The 13423-nt window shown below is 35.1% G+C and overlaps 1 protein-coding gene and 1 pseudogene across 1 annotated transcript in view; one reads left to right on the plus strand and one right to left on the minus strand.

Annotated features, from left to right (window-relative positions):
- The window catches only part of SNX4 (sorting nexin 4), a 62706-nt gene continuing 49283 nt past the window's right edge, over positions 1-13423 (minus strand). Inside the window, exons 10-14 of the mRNA XM_060010820.1 lie at positions 11646-11735; positions 7754-7853; positions 5621-5766; positions 4230-4344; positions 1-1486 (exon numbers count right to left, since the gene is read on the minus strand). Coding sequence (XP_059866803.1) covers positions 1439-1486; positions 4230-4344; positions 5621-5766; positions 7754-7853; positions 11646-11735 — 499 coding nt within the window. The 3' untranslated portion in view covers positions 1-1438. The remainder of the gene's footprint in view (positions 1487-4229; positions 4345-5620; positions 5767-7753; positions 7854-11645; positions 11736-13423) is intronic.
- LOC138414050 (proline-rich nuclear receptor coactivator 1-like) lies at positions 9130-11637 on the plus strand (annotated as a pseudogene).

Consider the following 13423-nt stretch of genomic DNA (forward strand, 5'->3'; position numbering starts at 1 on the left):
GGCTTTTGATTTTTAAAGGTCAAGCTACTTTATTTCATGAGCCAAGAGATGATACAATTCAATGGAATGAAATGTGTACCTATCAAGATGACTTTTGCTTCTAACAATTTTATCTTTTTTTGAAAAAAAAAAGGTAGAATTTTTAAAATCATACATCATTTCAGCATCTTATTTTTAAAAAACCCAACACTTTGGCATAAGACAAATTTATACAATTAAACACTTCAAAATATAATATGCCATATATTATTTTTCCATAGGGCATCAGATACTAATAGGTACAGGCCACTTTGTTAAAATAACAAAACTCATATGAAAATCAACACAATACTTCATTTATTTATTGTATAAGTTTGGCAAAGAGCACAAAACTTCAGCAACATTTTAAACATGTAAAAAAGTCAAATGCTGAACAGTACTGGAAATCTTTTTTTACATAATTAGTAATAATGAGTACACATGTAGGGTTCTGCAAAGCTAGCAAAATACCAAGGGTGCTTGGCTCCTAAACATATACCACAAAAACACACACACAAAAGCAATATAATTTATCTTTACAAAAATTACAGCCAAGCAATAAAAAAGGATGTTAATAATGAAGATACTAACACATATGTTCACTACATATATCTTATACAATGAAATGCTACACTTTGTACCCTGAAATGCCATGTGTAGAGAGCCAAGCAGAGTCAATCAATTTAGGCTCATCACTGAGGTTAAGAATTATCTGAGAATTTAATGCTTGTATGTAACATACTCAATGAAACCTTGCTATATACCAATTCCTAGATCACAATAATGTATTTTACTATATATCTGAGAAGTTGTGTCTTCTTTGTTGGCAGTGTAAAATTTTTGACTAGTATCAAAATTCTGGTAAAACACACATTGAAGGCATTTTCTAGTGTATGCAATGTTTGGGGGCATTAAAGAATGTGGAAGAAATTCTTAGATTACACACTAAGTTTCTGCTGAGGTTTGTCAAACCAAACAGCTCAACTATAAGGCAAGGAAAATTAACCCCCTATAACAGATTAGTGGGTCTTACCAAATAAAGATAAGAATTCAATCTTAGGAAAAAACTCCCTACATAAGCAGATCTGAAACAGTGGGCACTAAAACGAACATCTAAAAATTACCTAACATCTTGATATTCAGTCATTGGTTCAGAAGCCTGACAATTTGTTGGTATATTTTATCTAATTAACATTTTTAGAATCAGCACCAGTCCCCAAAACCTCAAATTATAATATTTAATCTTCACTAAAATACACCCTTTTGTGCTATATATTAACACTACAATCAAATTAAAGAAAGCTGAATTTACTCAACTTATTATATATTTTTGTGTATACTGGTAGCAACTTAAATTTTTTTATTTACTTGTGCTTCTGTTTTGGGGCACTTTGATTGAAGAGAAACTCATTTCACAGGATTACATCTTGCTAAAGCATTCCTTAGCATTGGTCCAAACCTGAATTCCCTTTAAAAACAAACAAATCAAAAAAAACAAAAACAAAAAGAAAACTTTTAAAATGTGATTTTGGAAGGATTCTGAAAGCCCAAGTATTTGGCTTACTGGTATGCTAAGTTTTACTTTTTGGGATAATTAACAAGTCCAGCAAATAGGACACTTCTTCTGGCAATAGCTAATATAAGTCAATGTCAAATACTTTTGAAAAAAGTAATAGAATCATTTGTTTGAGCCTATCTTCAAAACAGAAAGAACTCCTACAACTTCTTTTTGAAAAACTCATTTACTCTATTCATATCATTTCTATTTATAAACCAAACAAGTTCTGTAATATTTGAAACAAAAGAAAAAATTTATTAGTCTAACAATTAAATATAAATTAATGAATTATTATTAGTCTAATAATCAATATTTTGATAATTAAGTACTAAGTTATCAACTCCCTTTCAATGGTTATAGCAGGCAATTTAGCAAAAAACTAATATGCTATAATATAACTAACATGCTTAAACAAAAATGCATGTTTGAAACTGGGAAAAAGTGCATGTTCGTAAAAATGTAACAGTAAAATCTAGAAAGTGGTAGAAATAAAGGTATGTTTTCAATAAACAAGATATATATTTGCCAATAACTGCTAATTTATGAAGAAAGAATATTTTCTTTAATATTAAAATTTGTCAATATTTATTGAGGCTTCAAACAATAGGAAAAAAATTAATCTTTTTAGCTTTTCTTCCTCCCTGATGGAATACAAAAAAAAAAAAAAAACCCACAAAAATCTTTTAAAATGTCCCAGATTGCCTGGATAAAGTAGTATCTAATGGAGTATTCGTTGGTAGAATGGATAAGATAGATCTCACGTGCACCGTCCTAGTAAGACATCCATAAGACAGCAAATGAAAAAACAAAAGCTACACACTAGCACATATAATGCAATCCTGTTTTTGTGGGAAAGGAAAGTGTATATTTTCTAAATGACTGTATATGTACAAATGAGTCTGAAAAGATAAACATGAAGATGTAACAGTGTTGGGTTTTCAAAAAGGGATTTGGGGAAGGAGGAGGAGAATTTTTACTTAATATGCTTCTGGCTTATTTGAAATTTTTATAATGAGCATATATGTTATTTTTATAATTTTTTTAATTTAAAAAGATAAAATAACGTGAAATATATAGATACCCACATTTACCAAAAAAAGATGACTTGACTTCTCGTACTTAATTTTAAGTTTCTAAAGAAAATAGCACTGTAGATTTTCAAATATAAGAATCTACTCCACTTAGGCAAGAAAATAAAACATGAAACACTGTAATACTGTTCCTAAGAAATAAGGTAAACATACACTCTTACTAATCTCATGTGAGTAAACTCTTGTTTACTCTAGTTATTATCTTAGGATACACCAGATACCCAACAGTGTGTCCGCACATATCTACAGTAATATCTTGTTTATCCAGAGATTACTTTTTAGCACCCCTCAACCCGCTCACCCTAAGCAAAGTGGCAGGGGGAAAGTCCTTTGAGCCATTACACAAAATCTACATTCTTGGAAAAGAAGCAAATGGGAGATCACAGGAACCTATTAATGAATCTTTTATAGGAATAAAACAAGACAAAACCAACTCTAAAAACCTTTGTTTTCTGATCTTTCAGACCACCAAGGAGTTAAAAAGGCAGATTAGAAAGACGGTAAACGTGAAGCGGCAGAAGGAGCTGATGGGATGACAGCAGCAGAGACAAAAACACCCCAAACTACAATATATTCAACCATCAGCATTTGCAGATTGATCAGTCATGGTTTTAACTTCTCAAGTGACCCCAAAGATCTACAACATGAAGTAACTTACAATTTCGTTGAGGCATAACTATAAATTTGGCCCAATGACTAATGTGTGAGTCTGTTGTTTCTGTCTCAAAACATCTTTGTTGTCTACTGCTATTTCTCGTCATACAAGTAAAAAGGGCTAAGAAAGTGACGGTTCCAAGCCAGAAAATACAAACTTTGGACAAATTAAAGCATAAGAGTGTTTGTATGAGTGTGATTTTTTGCCCTCTAAGAATGTCTTAATAAATATGGGAATCCATCTTACTATGTGATATACTGAGATAAAGCATGTTAAATCGCTCAATAAATTGCGAAGTGCTAGAGAAATGTAAAGCGCGGGAATGACTGGTGGTCGCACAGGCAGATCCTGGGTTATGAAGAAGAGGTTAAGGAATATTTTGTATTTTGTTCTTACAACAGCGTTTTAGAAAGATCTCCATCACTGCCAAAACATTTATTTTAACCAGAATAAGCTTCAACGTCCTTGCCTTCTACTGAGATGTCAACTACGTGAAGGGTTTACTCTGACAACAAACCATAACGCAGCCACGGTTTCCCAAAATAACGCTGAAACCATTTTCCAGTCGAAGTATATATCACTGTTAGGAATGGTACTGTACTGCCCTGTCCAAGGGCAGTAACCCTGGGACGTATAACCAAAGTACTGTTGTTAGTACATATTTTCACATACAAGTTATAAACGGGGCATACAAATTTGGAACTTTAGATGAGTAGAGACTCGGTAATTGACATTTTGATTATGACCCTTCTTTCAAAATTAAGTAGAGAAACTGGGAAACATTCTGGAAGAGGAGAAGAATGGACTTAAAAATGATAAATACTTTGGTCCAAATAAGAAACCGATTTTAAAGAAATGTGCAGGCACTTCTGAATATACTTGTACCTTCACTGAAACCAAAACCTACCTTTTTGCACATACTGATCTGCATGACTGCATAGCTTATGAGGGCCTCCTTTAAATCATGGTTCTTTTGTTCTTTGAAGCGTTCAATATCAGCCCAAGCATTTTTGACAAATTCTCTGAAATAAAAGGTATAGTCATTATTATTATTCTTATTTAAATTAAGTAAACTACATATTATAAATTTGAATAACCACTTCTCATCTGAGTTGGGTTTTTGTCTATATAGAGGAAAAAGCTATTGCGTGTATAAGATAGTTCTATTTTTTCTCGTCCTAAAAATTACAGTGGGAGAAAAAGCATACAGTCATACACTCATCTACATTTTAATAATCTCTATTTTGCCACAAGAATTCCAGCTTCAAATGATTCCCATAAAACAGATGTAAATGGCTCCCTGAACCAGCTCATAAGCTAACAGGTGCCACATGAAGTTGCCTTCCTGGGGTCACTGGAAAACATACATTCTTTTCAACAAGATGGATTATGTATCACATTTATCATGTGCTTACTTTAAATGACAACTAGAGTTTTTAAAATTCTGAGAGCAATTTGTCTTTTTTTTTTTTTTGGCTGCACCGCCTGAAATGCAAAACTTCCCTGACCAGGGATCGAACCCACACACCCTGCAGTGGAAGTGTGGAATCTTAACCACTGTCTTTTTAACTCTACTCGTGAGAGTTTAGTTTGACTTACTTGATGCCGGAAGTTCTAAAAATTAAGAAAATCACCTCCAAATCAGTGATACACTCTTGGTCTGCCTTGGTCTACTCAACAACTATCAGATGAAAACAACAATATGAAAAATGAGCCCAACAGTCATGGCAGACCTTTGAGAACTGAATTTCTAAAAATACTTATGGAATAATTACATTCCAAGCCCTATGCAAGGTGTTGGGACATAAAGATGAAAGAGACATAGTCACTGACTTTGAAGGGTTTGTAATTTAGCCAGGGACAGTCACACTGTACAACCAACCACCCAATACAAAACTGCCATGCAATAGTGGCATGAACCAAGTGCTATGACAGCCTGTGAGGATAAGAGAAAGCTTCACAAGAGAAGTAATGCAAAAGCCTGGCACTGGAGAATGATCAGGCTTTTAACTGACAGAAAAGGGCAGAGGGAATGTGCAAAGGATAGAAATCATGAAAAGTACAGGAAAATAATATTATGAAGCTTAGATACTTTCTTCTTCCTCTTTCCCTGACACTAAAACAACTGTTTCTACGCAACATGATTTTTGATTACTCAAATTTCTTAGGAATACTCAATCACTGCATTTTAGAAGAACAGGCTACATCCAGGGACACTGGTGAAGCTGGGAATGGTTATAAACAATCTGTCACAGAGTCTACATGTCTAGCCATGTTAAAACACCACAGCATTTTTACCTGCCCTCCTGATTTTTAGACTTAAGTTGTTGTTCTCCTTCATTTATTTGTTCTTCTAGCACCTTTATTCTGGCTTCTCTCTGCTCTGGAGTTTCTTGACCAAAGAGCTTGGTAGTCATTCCCTTCAAAGAAAATGTTCTCACGGTCTAAAATGAAATAGAAACAGATGAATGGATAAACAACACACATACACTGAAATATTTTTCAGCCTTAAAAAGGAAGGAAATTCTGACACATGCTACACAACATGGATGAACCTTGAGGACATTGTGGTAAGTGAAATAAGCCAGTCACAAAAAGACAAATACTGTATGAGTCTACTTATATGAGGTATCCAAAGTAGTGAAATTCACAGAGACAGAAAGTAGAATGGTGACTGCCAGGGGCTGGGTGGAGAGGGAAACTGACAGTTGATATTTAATAGGTACAGAGTTTCAATCTTGCAAGATGAAACAGTTCTGCAGGTTGGTTACACAACAATGTAAATGTACTACTGAACTTTACCATTAAAAATGGTTAAGATAAAGATCTTATGTTCTGGGGCTTCCCTGGTGGCGCAGTGGTTGAGAGTCCGCCTGCCGATGCAGGGGACACAGGTTCGTGCCCCGGTCCGGGAGGATCCCACATGCCGCGGTGCGGCTGGGCCCGTGAGCCAGGGCTGCTGAGCCTGTGCGTCCGGAGCCTGTGCTCCGCAACGGGAGAGGCCACAACAGTGAGAGGCCCGCGTACCGCAAAAAAAAAAAAAAAAAAAAAAAGATCTTATGTTCTGGATATTTTACCACAATTATTATTTTTTTTTTTAAAATGGGGAAATAGCCATTTCCTCCCTAGCTCAGACAGAAAACACCACAAGCCTTACAACCAGGGGGCGACTAATAAGATTTCTAACACTGGAAAATATGGAAGAATCAAAAAGGGAAAAATTTTAACTGAGCTTCTTCATCATATGGAAAATTTCTAGGTGACGTATTAGGCAAGTTACTTCTTTATGTTAGTGATCATATTTTTTCTAATTACTCTGTGATATAAAAAATAGATAAAATTCAACAGGCAACAGTGGAAAAAACTAAATAAACTATTTAAAATCTGTGTAACTCACACTAAAACTTGGTATCTATTAATAAAACAGGATGCCTAAATCCAAGCCTCAAGCTTCACTGCTTTACCATTTCCTTATTCTCCGGAGTTTACTGAGGGAAACACATTTAGGAGTAGAGAACCAAGCTCCCTGAAAATGGACTGGGAATTTCCCCTGGATTTTAAAAATAAATCAAGACAGTGTCTACCTGTTTCATGCAGAGGTCTTTTCCCACATATCTCTATGTGAGTAGCCCATAAGCACTTTCACAAGTAAAGTACTTGTTAACTATGAAATGATTCATAAATGGTGGCATTGTAACTGCTTTTTTTTTTTTTTTGCGGTACGTGGGCCCCTCACCGCTGTGGCCTCTCCCGCTGCGGAGCACAGGCTCCGGCCGCGCAGGCCCGGCCGCTCCGCAGCATGTGGGATCTTCCCGGACCAGGGGCACGAACCCATGTCCCCTGCATCGGCAGGCAGACTCTCAACCACTGCGCCACCAGGGAAGCCCTGTAACTGCTTCTTTACTTCCAGATTGTGTGCTCTCACCATGACGGCTTTCTTATTCCAATGAAATAGCTGGACAGTAGAAAGCTGATTATAAAAATGATCTAAGTCCAATATAATAAGATAAGGAAGTTTCTTCACAAGTATTCACTGTAAGCATTTAAGAATAAAGTACACAAAAAGCTCCCTGTTAGGAGAGAGGCACTGATTCTAAAAGGGCAAAGTTATCTAAAATTTCTATAATATACCAGGTAAAATTAAACCTGGCAAAGGTTATTATTTCAATCCCAAAGAATAATGTTTTTTCACTTGGACTTAATCAGAAAAGAGATGGTTCTTATTACACACAGCAATGTTGGCAAAATTTCTTACAACACTATATAATATGTGTTTTAATGGCTTACATCCTTTTATATCAAGATCACAAACAAAAGAATTATAAAGTTGCCCACAAATTATTTCCCTGTAAAAGCTACGGGCATCCTGCAGCCCATTCCACTTAAGGTTTGCTGTAATAATACCAGAGACCTAAATGGAAAATCACTCACCCCAGTTGCCAGTTCCTCACACTGCTGCTTCTTGGATGCTAAGTCCTGAGCAGCCATCTCCAAATCATACTGCATAAGTTCATGTTTCCTGCACACAGCCCTAGGGATGAAAGAAAGTGCTGCCATTTAATTTTTGTGGCTTCTCCATTAATATGTTAAAAAATTTTTTTTTCAAGGGTTAAGGGGAGGCATTCACGTCTTACTACAGTCGGAACTTTTATATACAGAATTTTCAAGTTTAAAATGTAGTAGCCCAACATTAAAAATTTAATCTAGCAGAACCTAAACATAAAAACTTTATATATACTTAAAACAAAAAAGGTTGTTTTCCAGATACTTGCAACATTTTTTTCAATAAACATACCATTATCACATACATTTAAAAAAAGCTTTTGTATAACATAGGAACTAATGCTATAATCTCACATTACAACTGAGTATTGTTTAAAAAGACATTATCTCAAAGCTTTCTTCTTTTTATTTAGAAACCTCTATTAGTTTTTATTTTCCTAAAAGTAATCCATGCTCACTGAAAAGAAAAAAAAGGATTCTAATACAGGAATGCACAAAACAAGTTTCAAGAACGCTCTCTTTTCCCCAGTTCCACTATCCAGACATAATTCATGTTAATAGATAGTATATATCGTTCCAGACTTTACCTAGGCATTTACAAATACACATATCCACCCACCCCCAGTAATTCTACATCTTTTCTGTCTCAACTATTTATATACCAAAGACACATATGTTTCTGTATCAATACACATTAATCTTTTCTATAACTTAAGAGCTGCAGAGAATTCCACTGTGTTCAGCAACTTTCTTTTGGTCTGTAACTTGAAAACACCTTGTGGTAACGTCTTCTTTTTTTATTTAATTATTTATTTATTTTATTTATTATTTATTTTTGGCTGCGCTGGGTCTTCATTGCTGCGTGCAGGCTTTCTCTAGTTGCGGTGAGTGGGGACTACTCTTCGTTGCGGTGCATGGGCTTCAGTAGTTGTGGCACGTGGGCTTAGTTGCTCTGTGGCATGTGGGATCTTCCCGGACCAGGGCTTGAACCCATGTCCCCTGCATTGCCAGGCGGATTCTTAACCACTGCGCCACCAGGGAAGTCCTTAGTGTAACTTCTTACTACTCAAAACTCTAGAAGGAAAAAGGCTAACAATGTGATGTTTTCATACCAGCTACTGAACAACTAAAGGAATATTGCTCCTCTGTTTTATTAACAGAATTCTTAGGCTGATTTTAAAAGTGATAGGGGACCGTTGGTAGTGCCAAGACTCGTCAGGACATGCATACAGTCTCTCGCTGTCTGGTGTGGGGTTTGCCATGGGCTGGCAGCCGCCCACTTCCAGTTGGCTTTTTACTGAGTTATGAGGTGCCCGGTGTGGGGCGCCAGTCCAACTGGGGCGCTGCTCCTCGCCGGGCCAACCTACTTAGCTGTACTTTTCAACTTCGAAAGTTGGCAGGAGCGACAGCAGAGCTGTTGCCTCTTTGAAGCGATAACTTCTCTGTGCTAGTCTATCAGATGAACGGCATTTACTGTTTAACTATTCCCACTGTATACTGTGCCAGGCTTTCTTAATGGAAGGTAGTTTTATTACTTGTGTCCAGAATGATGAAGTTTTCAAAAGAAAAGTTACCAATTGAATTGATGATATGCTGCCCAGTTGCTACTGGACTAGGATAAAACTGATTAAAACTTAAACGGTATTAAGTCGCTCTATTACTTAAAGTAACCTTTATATCAAAATAAAACATTTTGACTTTAATTTCAAAAACCTTCATAATACTAGTGAAAATAAGTTACTGACATTTGTTGAAAGAATATTGGTTTGAGAGATTTGCAGCTTATCTAGCTGTGCCTTGCAAAAAATTAAATTTGTCCACCATGATTACTTAAATTTTGTATAGATTCCTTTCAATTCCACGGCTCTCCTGTAATATTAGTGATAATGTAAAAGCGAGCTTTTGTACTTGTTTCCTAGTAAGGTTCCTTTATTTTCTAGAACTTTATTAAAACTAGGGAGCTCTGTTGGCAGTTACCCTTTTTGACATGGATTATGTTACCTTGTGCTCTGGCTTTCTATTTGTGTCCTGCTTCCCTACCATATTACAAGTGTTGAAAGGGCAGTGATCTAATAGATTACCTTGTCTTTCCATCTCCTCATGGCTTCCTATAAGGATCACTTGAGCTAGGAAAGTGACTGGAATTAAGGCAGTAAAGTTCTTGAAGCAGTTGTTAAAACAGAAAGTAGGGGGCAGGCAGAAACCATTTTCTTCTATGTATTATATGTATAACTGGACAAGATGATAGAAAGTACTTTTAAAATCAAAGAAGGGAAAATCGGAGAAAACTGCCATTCCCCACAGCCAGCTTGTTCATGGTATACACTTGTGTGAACAACCAAAGATAAACAGACAGAAAAGCAAATGTAACTTACCACTAACCAAGATCACCTCTGCAAAAAGAAATGAAAGTAACTTTTGGCAGGATTCTGTTTCATCTGATATAATTCAGAAGCAGGAAAAAAAAAGCCTTTTAAAAATACTGAGAATATTAAAAATAAGCATTTGAAGAAATCATCATTTCTAACTGAAGTGAGCCAAAAGGAGAATTATGCTGGGGTAAAGTTTAGTGATCCACTTTCTCCTAGTGTTCTTCCACAGCCTCCTAGTCACTGGATGGGAAGCACCACTGAAAATTCCAACCAAAATAGGGAGTTGATGGCAGTACACTTTAAAACTCTCCTAAAAGTTCAAACTTACATCTCAGATTCCAGTACGTATGTAAAACACAGCTTTTCCAAAATCCCTGGACTCTTGAAAAGCAGTGGTACAGAAATGAAAAATTACCTTGTTGCAATATACAAGGGCAAAAGATGAGTTTAAAAAATTACAAACAAAGCTTGTATTATATTTTATATTTTGTAAATACTGTATACCATGTATTATGTGTATATTGTTCATACTTGAGAGGTACATTATAGTTTTGTTATGAAAGTATGCATTTTGCCCTGACCAAATGGTAGGTGTTCTGTATATATACAATGGAGAAATTTTAAGCGTGCTAAGGCACATGAAAGGCCAATTTATTTGCAGAAGGTACTGAGATATTTTTTCAAGAAACAGCTGTCGAATCTCAAGGTGAAGATCTCAGTGTGAACAGTTTACTAATGCACTACTGCAGTTTAAATATGTGGCACAATCATTGTAAACATGGGGTTTGTCTATGTTCCTCTAAATTGATTTCTGCCTTCTAATCTGTAATTACCGGAAAACTCCTATTCCCATTTTTACCAAACTTAATTTCTGGTTTTTGGTTTATATCCATTCAAATTTAAAATTTAATGCCAACAAAATCGGTTGTAATCAAATTTTAAAATAATAATAATTTGGCCCCCTAAAAAGTGATAGGAAAACAATTCATTTTTCTAAACTGGACTATCTCCCAGAGAATTGTTTGGCTCTGTAGAAGATACTATAAAAAGAGAAGACAAAGTCCTGACATTAAGAAGTTTTACAACCTTACTAAGGAAATAAAATATGCAGGTATGGAAAAAATTACAGAATTTAAATGGTAATATACAACCTAGCGACAGATTATGCTACACACTCTCAATCTGTACTTTGCTTCCAATCTTCAAACTGGAAAAAGTAGAACAACATACAGACAGACCTGAAGTCTGAGACTAACAGGTTTTATCAACATAATGCTTCAAGCAGAGGGCTCATCTCAGCTATGTCTAGCACTCTGTAACACACAGGAATACAATGAGACCTCATTCAATATCTGGGGGAATTAACTCATTTAAAAATCTTTATTTTAGAGTAGTATATGAGTGGTGACCAGCCACAGGGCTGCATCTGGAACATGTATTATACTTACCTCAGTGCTTCTGCATAAAAAAGATACTCCTTTAACTGATCTGCATAATGTTCTTCATCTTCTAAAATATCATCAATAGAAGACGCATACCTATTTAAAAAACATTGCAAATGTATATCTCAGAAATAACTAAATTTCCTTGTCAACTGCATTATTATGAACTTTCATCAAATCTTTAACTGTGGTCACTTTTAAGTCTTTTGTCATTTACAGATAGTTCTGGGTGTATTCTGATGCTTTTGCAAAAAGGGTTTCATCTTCAAGGAATTCATGGAAAAGACTGACAAGTACAGGTTTCTGGTAACTGACTATACTGCTGAACTGAATGAATAAGCATTTTCAGAACTCTAATGGAAAACTGATGAATTCATAAAACTGCTAACAAAAGATCAAGATAAAAAAAATTAATTACATGGGACTGAGTGAACTGATGAGGATGATAATTTTTTTGACTTTCTGTTTGAATAAAAAAAATTGTGATGTAAAAAAATTTTTTAATAAATAAATAAAAATAAAAAACATTGCATAGAGTAACCTTTATCAGGACACAAAGTATTGAAGTTCTAAAGAAGGGCTATTCAAAGCGTGGTCCACAGACCATTTGCTACCCATGAGTGACAAAAGCAAGTACAGAAAGTGAGAATAAGCATTTAGAAACATTTAACAACTTTTTAAAATTGAAGTACAGTTGATTTACAATATTATGTTAGTTTCAGGTGTACAGCAAAGTGATTCAGTTATATATATATATTTCTTTCAGATTTTCCATTATAGGTTATTATAAGATACTCAATATAGTTCCCTGTGCTATACAGTAAACCCTTGTTGCTTACCTATTTTATGTACAGTAGTTTGTATCTGTTAATCCCACACTCCTAATTTATCCCTCCCCCCTACAGCAATCTTTAACTACCATGACAATTTTATTTTATTTACCTAAATGTTCTGATCAGCAAGGTCTTAGAAATAGAAAAACAAAGCAAACAAAAAACGGTCCTTCTTAAGGTAGCTTAAGAAGCACTGCAATATCTTTTGTTCAAATATATTACAAAAAGGGCTTCAAAATCTGTAGAAAGAGTAAGAGTTTAGTATAATTGGCACATTAGTGTTCCTGGTAGCAACTACATACAGTAATGCCAAAAAGCTACAAAAGGAAAAGTCGAGCAAATAAAGATTACAGAAAATTTTAGAAGCCTTATTTTATTCTAATTCTCAATAGCAATCTCTGCTTTGATCTGGACAAGCCCTTCACGGTCGTGCCACTCTTGTTCCTGGCCTTGAGTCTTTCGTTGCACAGAAATGTGATGGCTTTCCACACTACTTCTCCAAATCCTACCATACGTATCTCAACACCTCTAGAAATCTTCCCAGACTTCTTTAGTCCTAGTCATCACTCTACTTCTGATCTCTTATCAAAAATTGAGGACTTAAATTTTATCAAAGAAATGTCTCTTGTGTTGGTTTTCTCTGATCACATTATAAATTCTCTAAGGACATGGGCTATGTCATTTCCTACTTCTGTATGGTATAAGAAGCATCCTTTTTTCAAATTAATTCTGATTCCCTAGCATGGGCATAAAAGAAAAATATATTTTATGTCTCCAAGTCCACTTCCTGTAGACAAGTAAACAAGTTTACTGAATTCTAAAAACAAACAAAAATCTACCTTAATGCTCAGTGAAAAGTGATGTGTTTACAGTATTTATAAAAGTAGGCAAAATATGTATTCTGTAAATATAAATTTACATTTGTTAGAGTGTGGAATTTCCCCTCTGTGA

Source organism: Delphinus delphis, chromosome 4, assembly GCF_949987515.2.
Source record: "Delphinus delphis chromosome 4, mDelDel1.2, whole genome shotgun sequence".
Taxonomy (NCBI): Eukaryota; Metazoa; Chordata; class Mammalia; order Artiodactyla; family Delphinidae; genus Delphinus; species Delphinus delphis.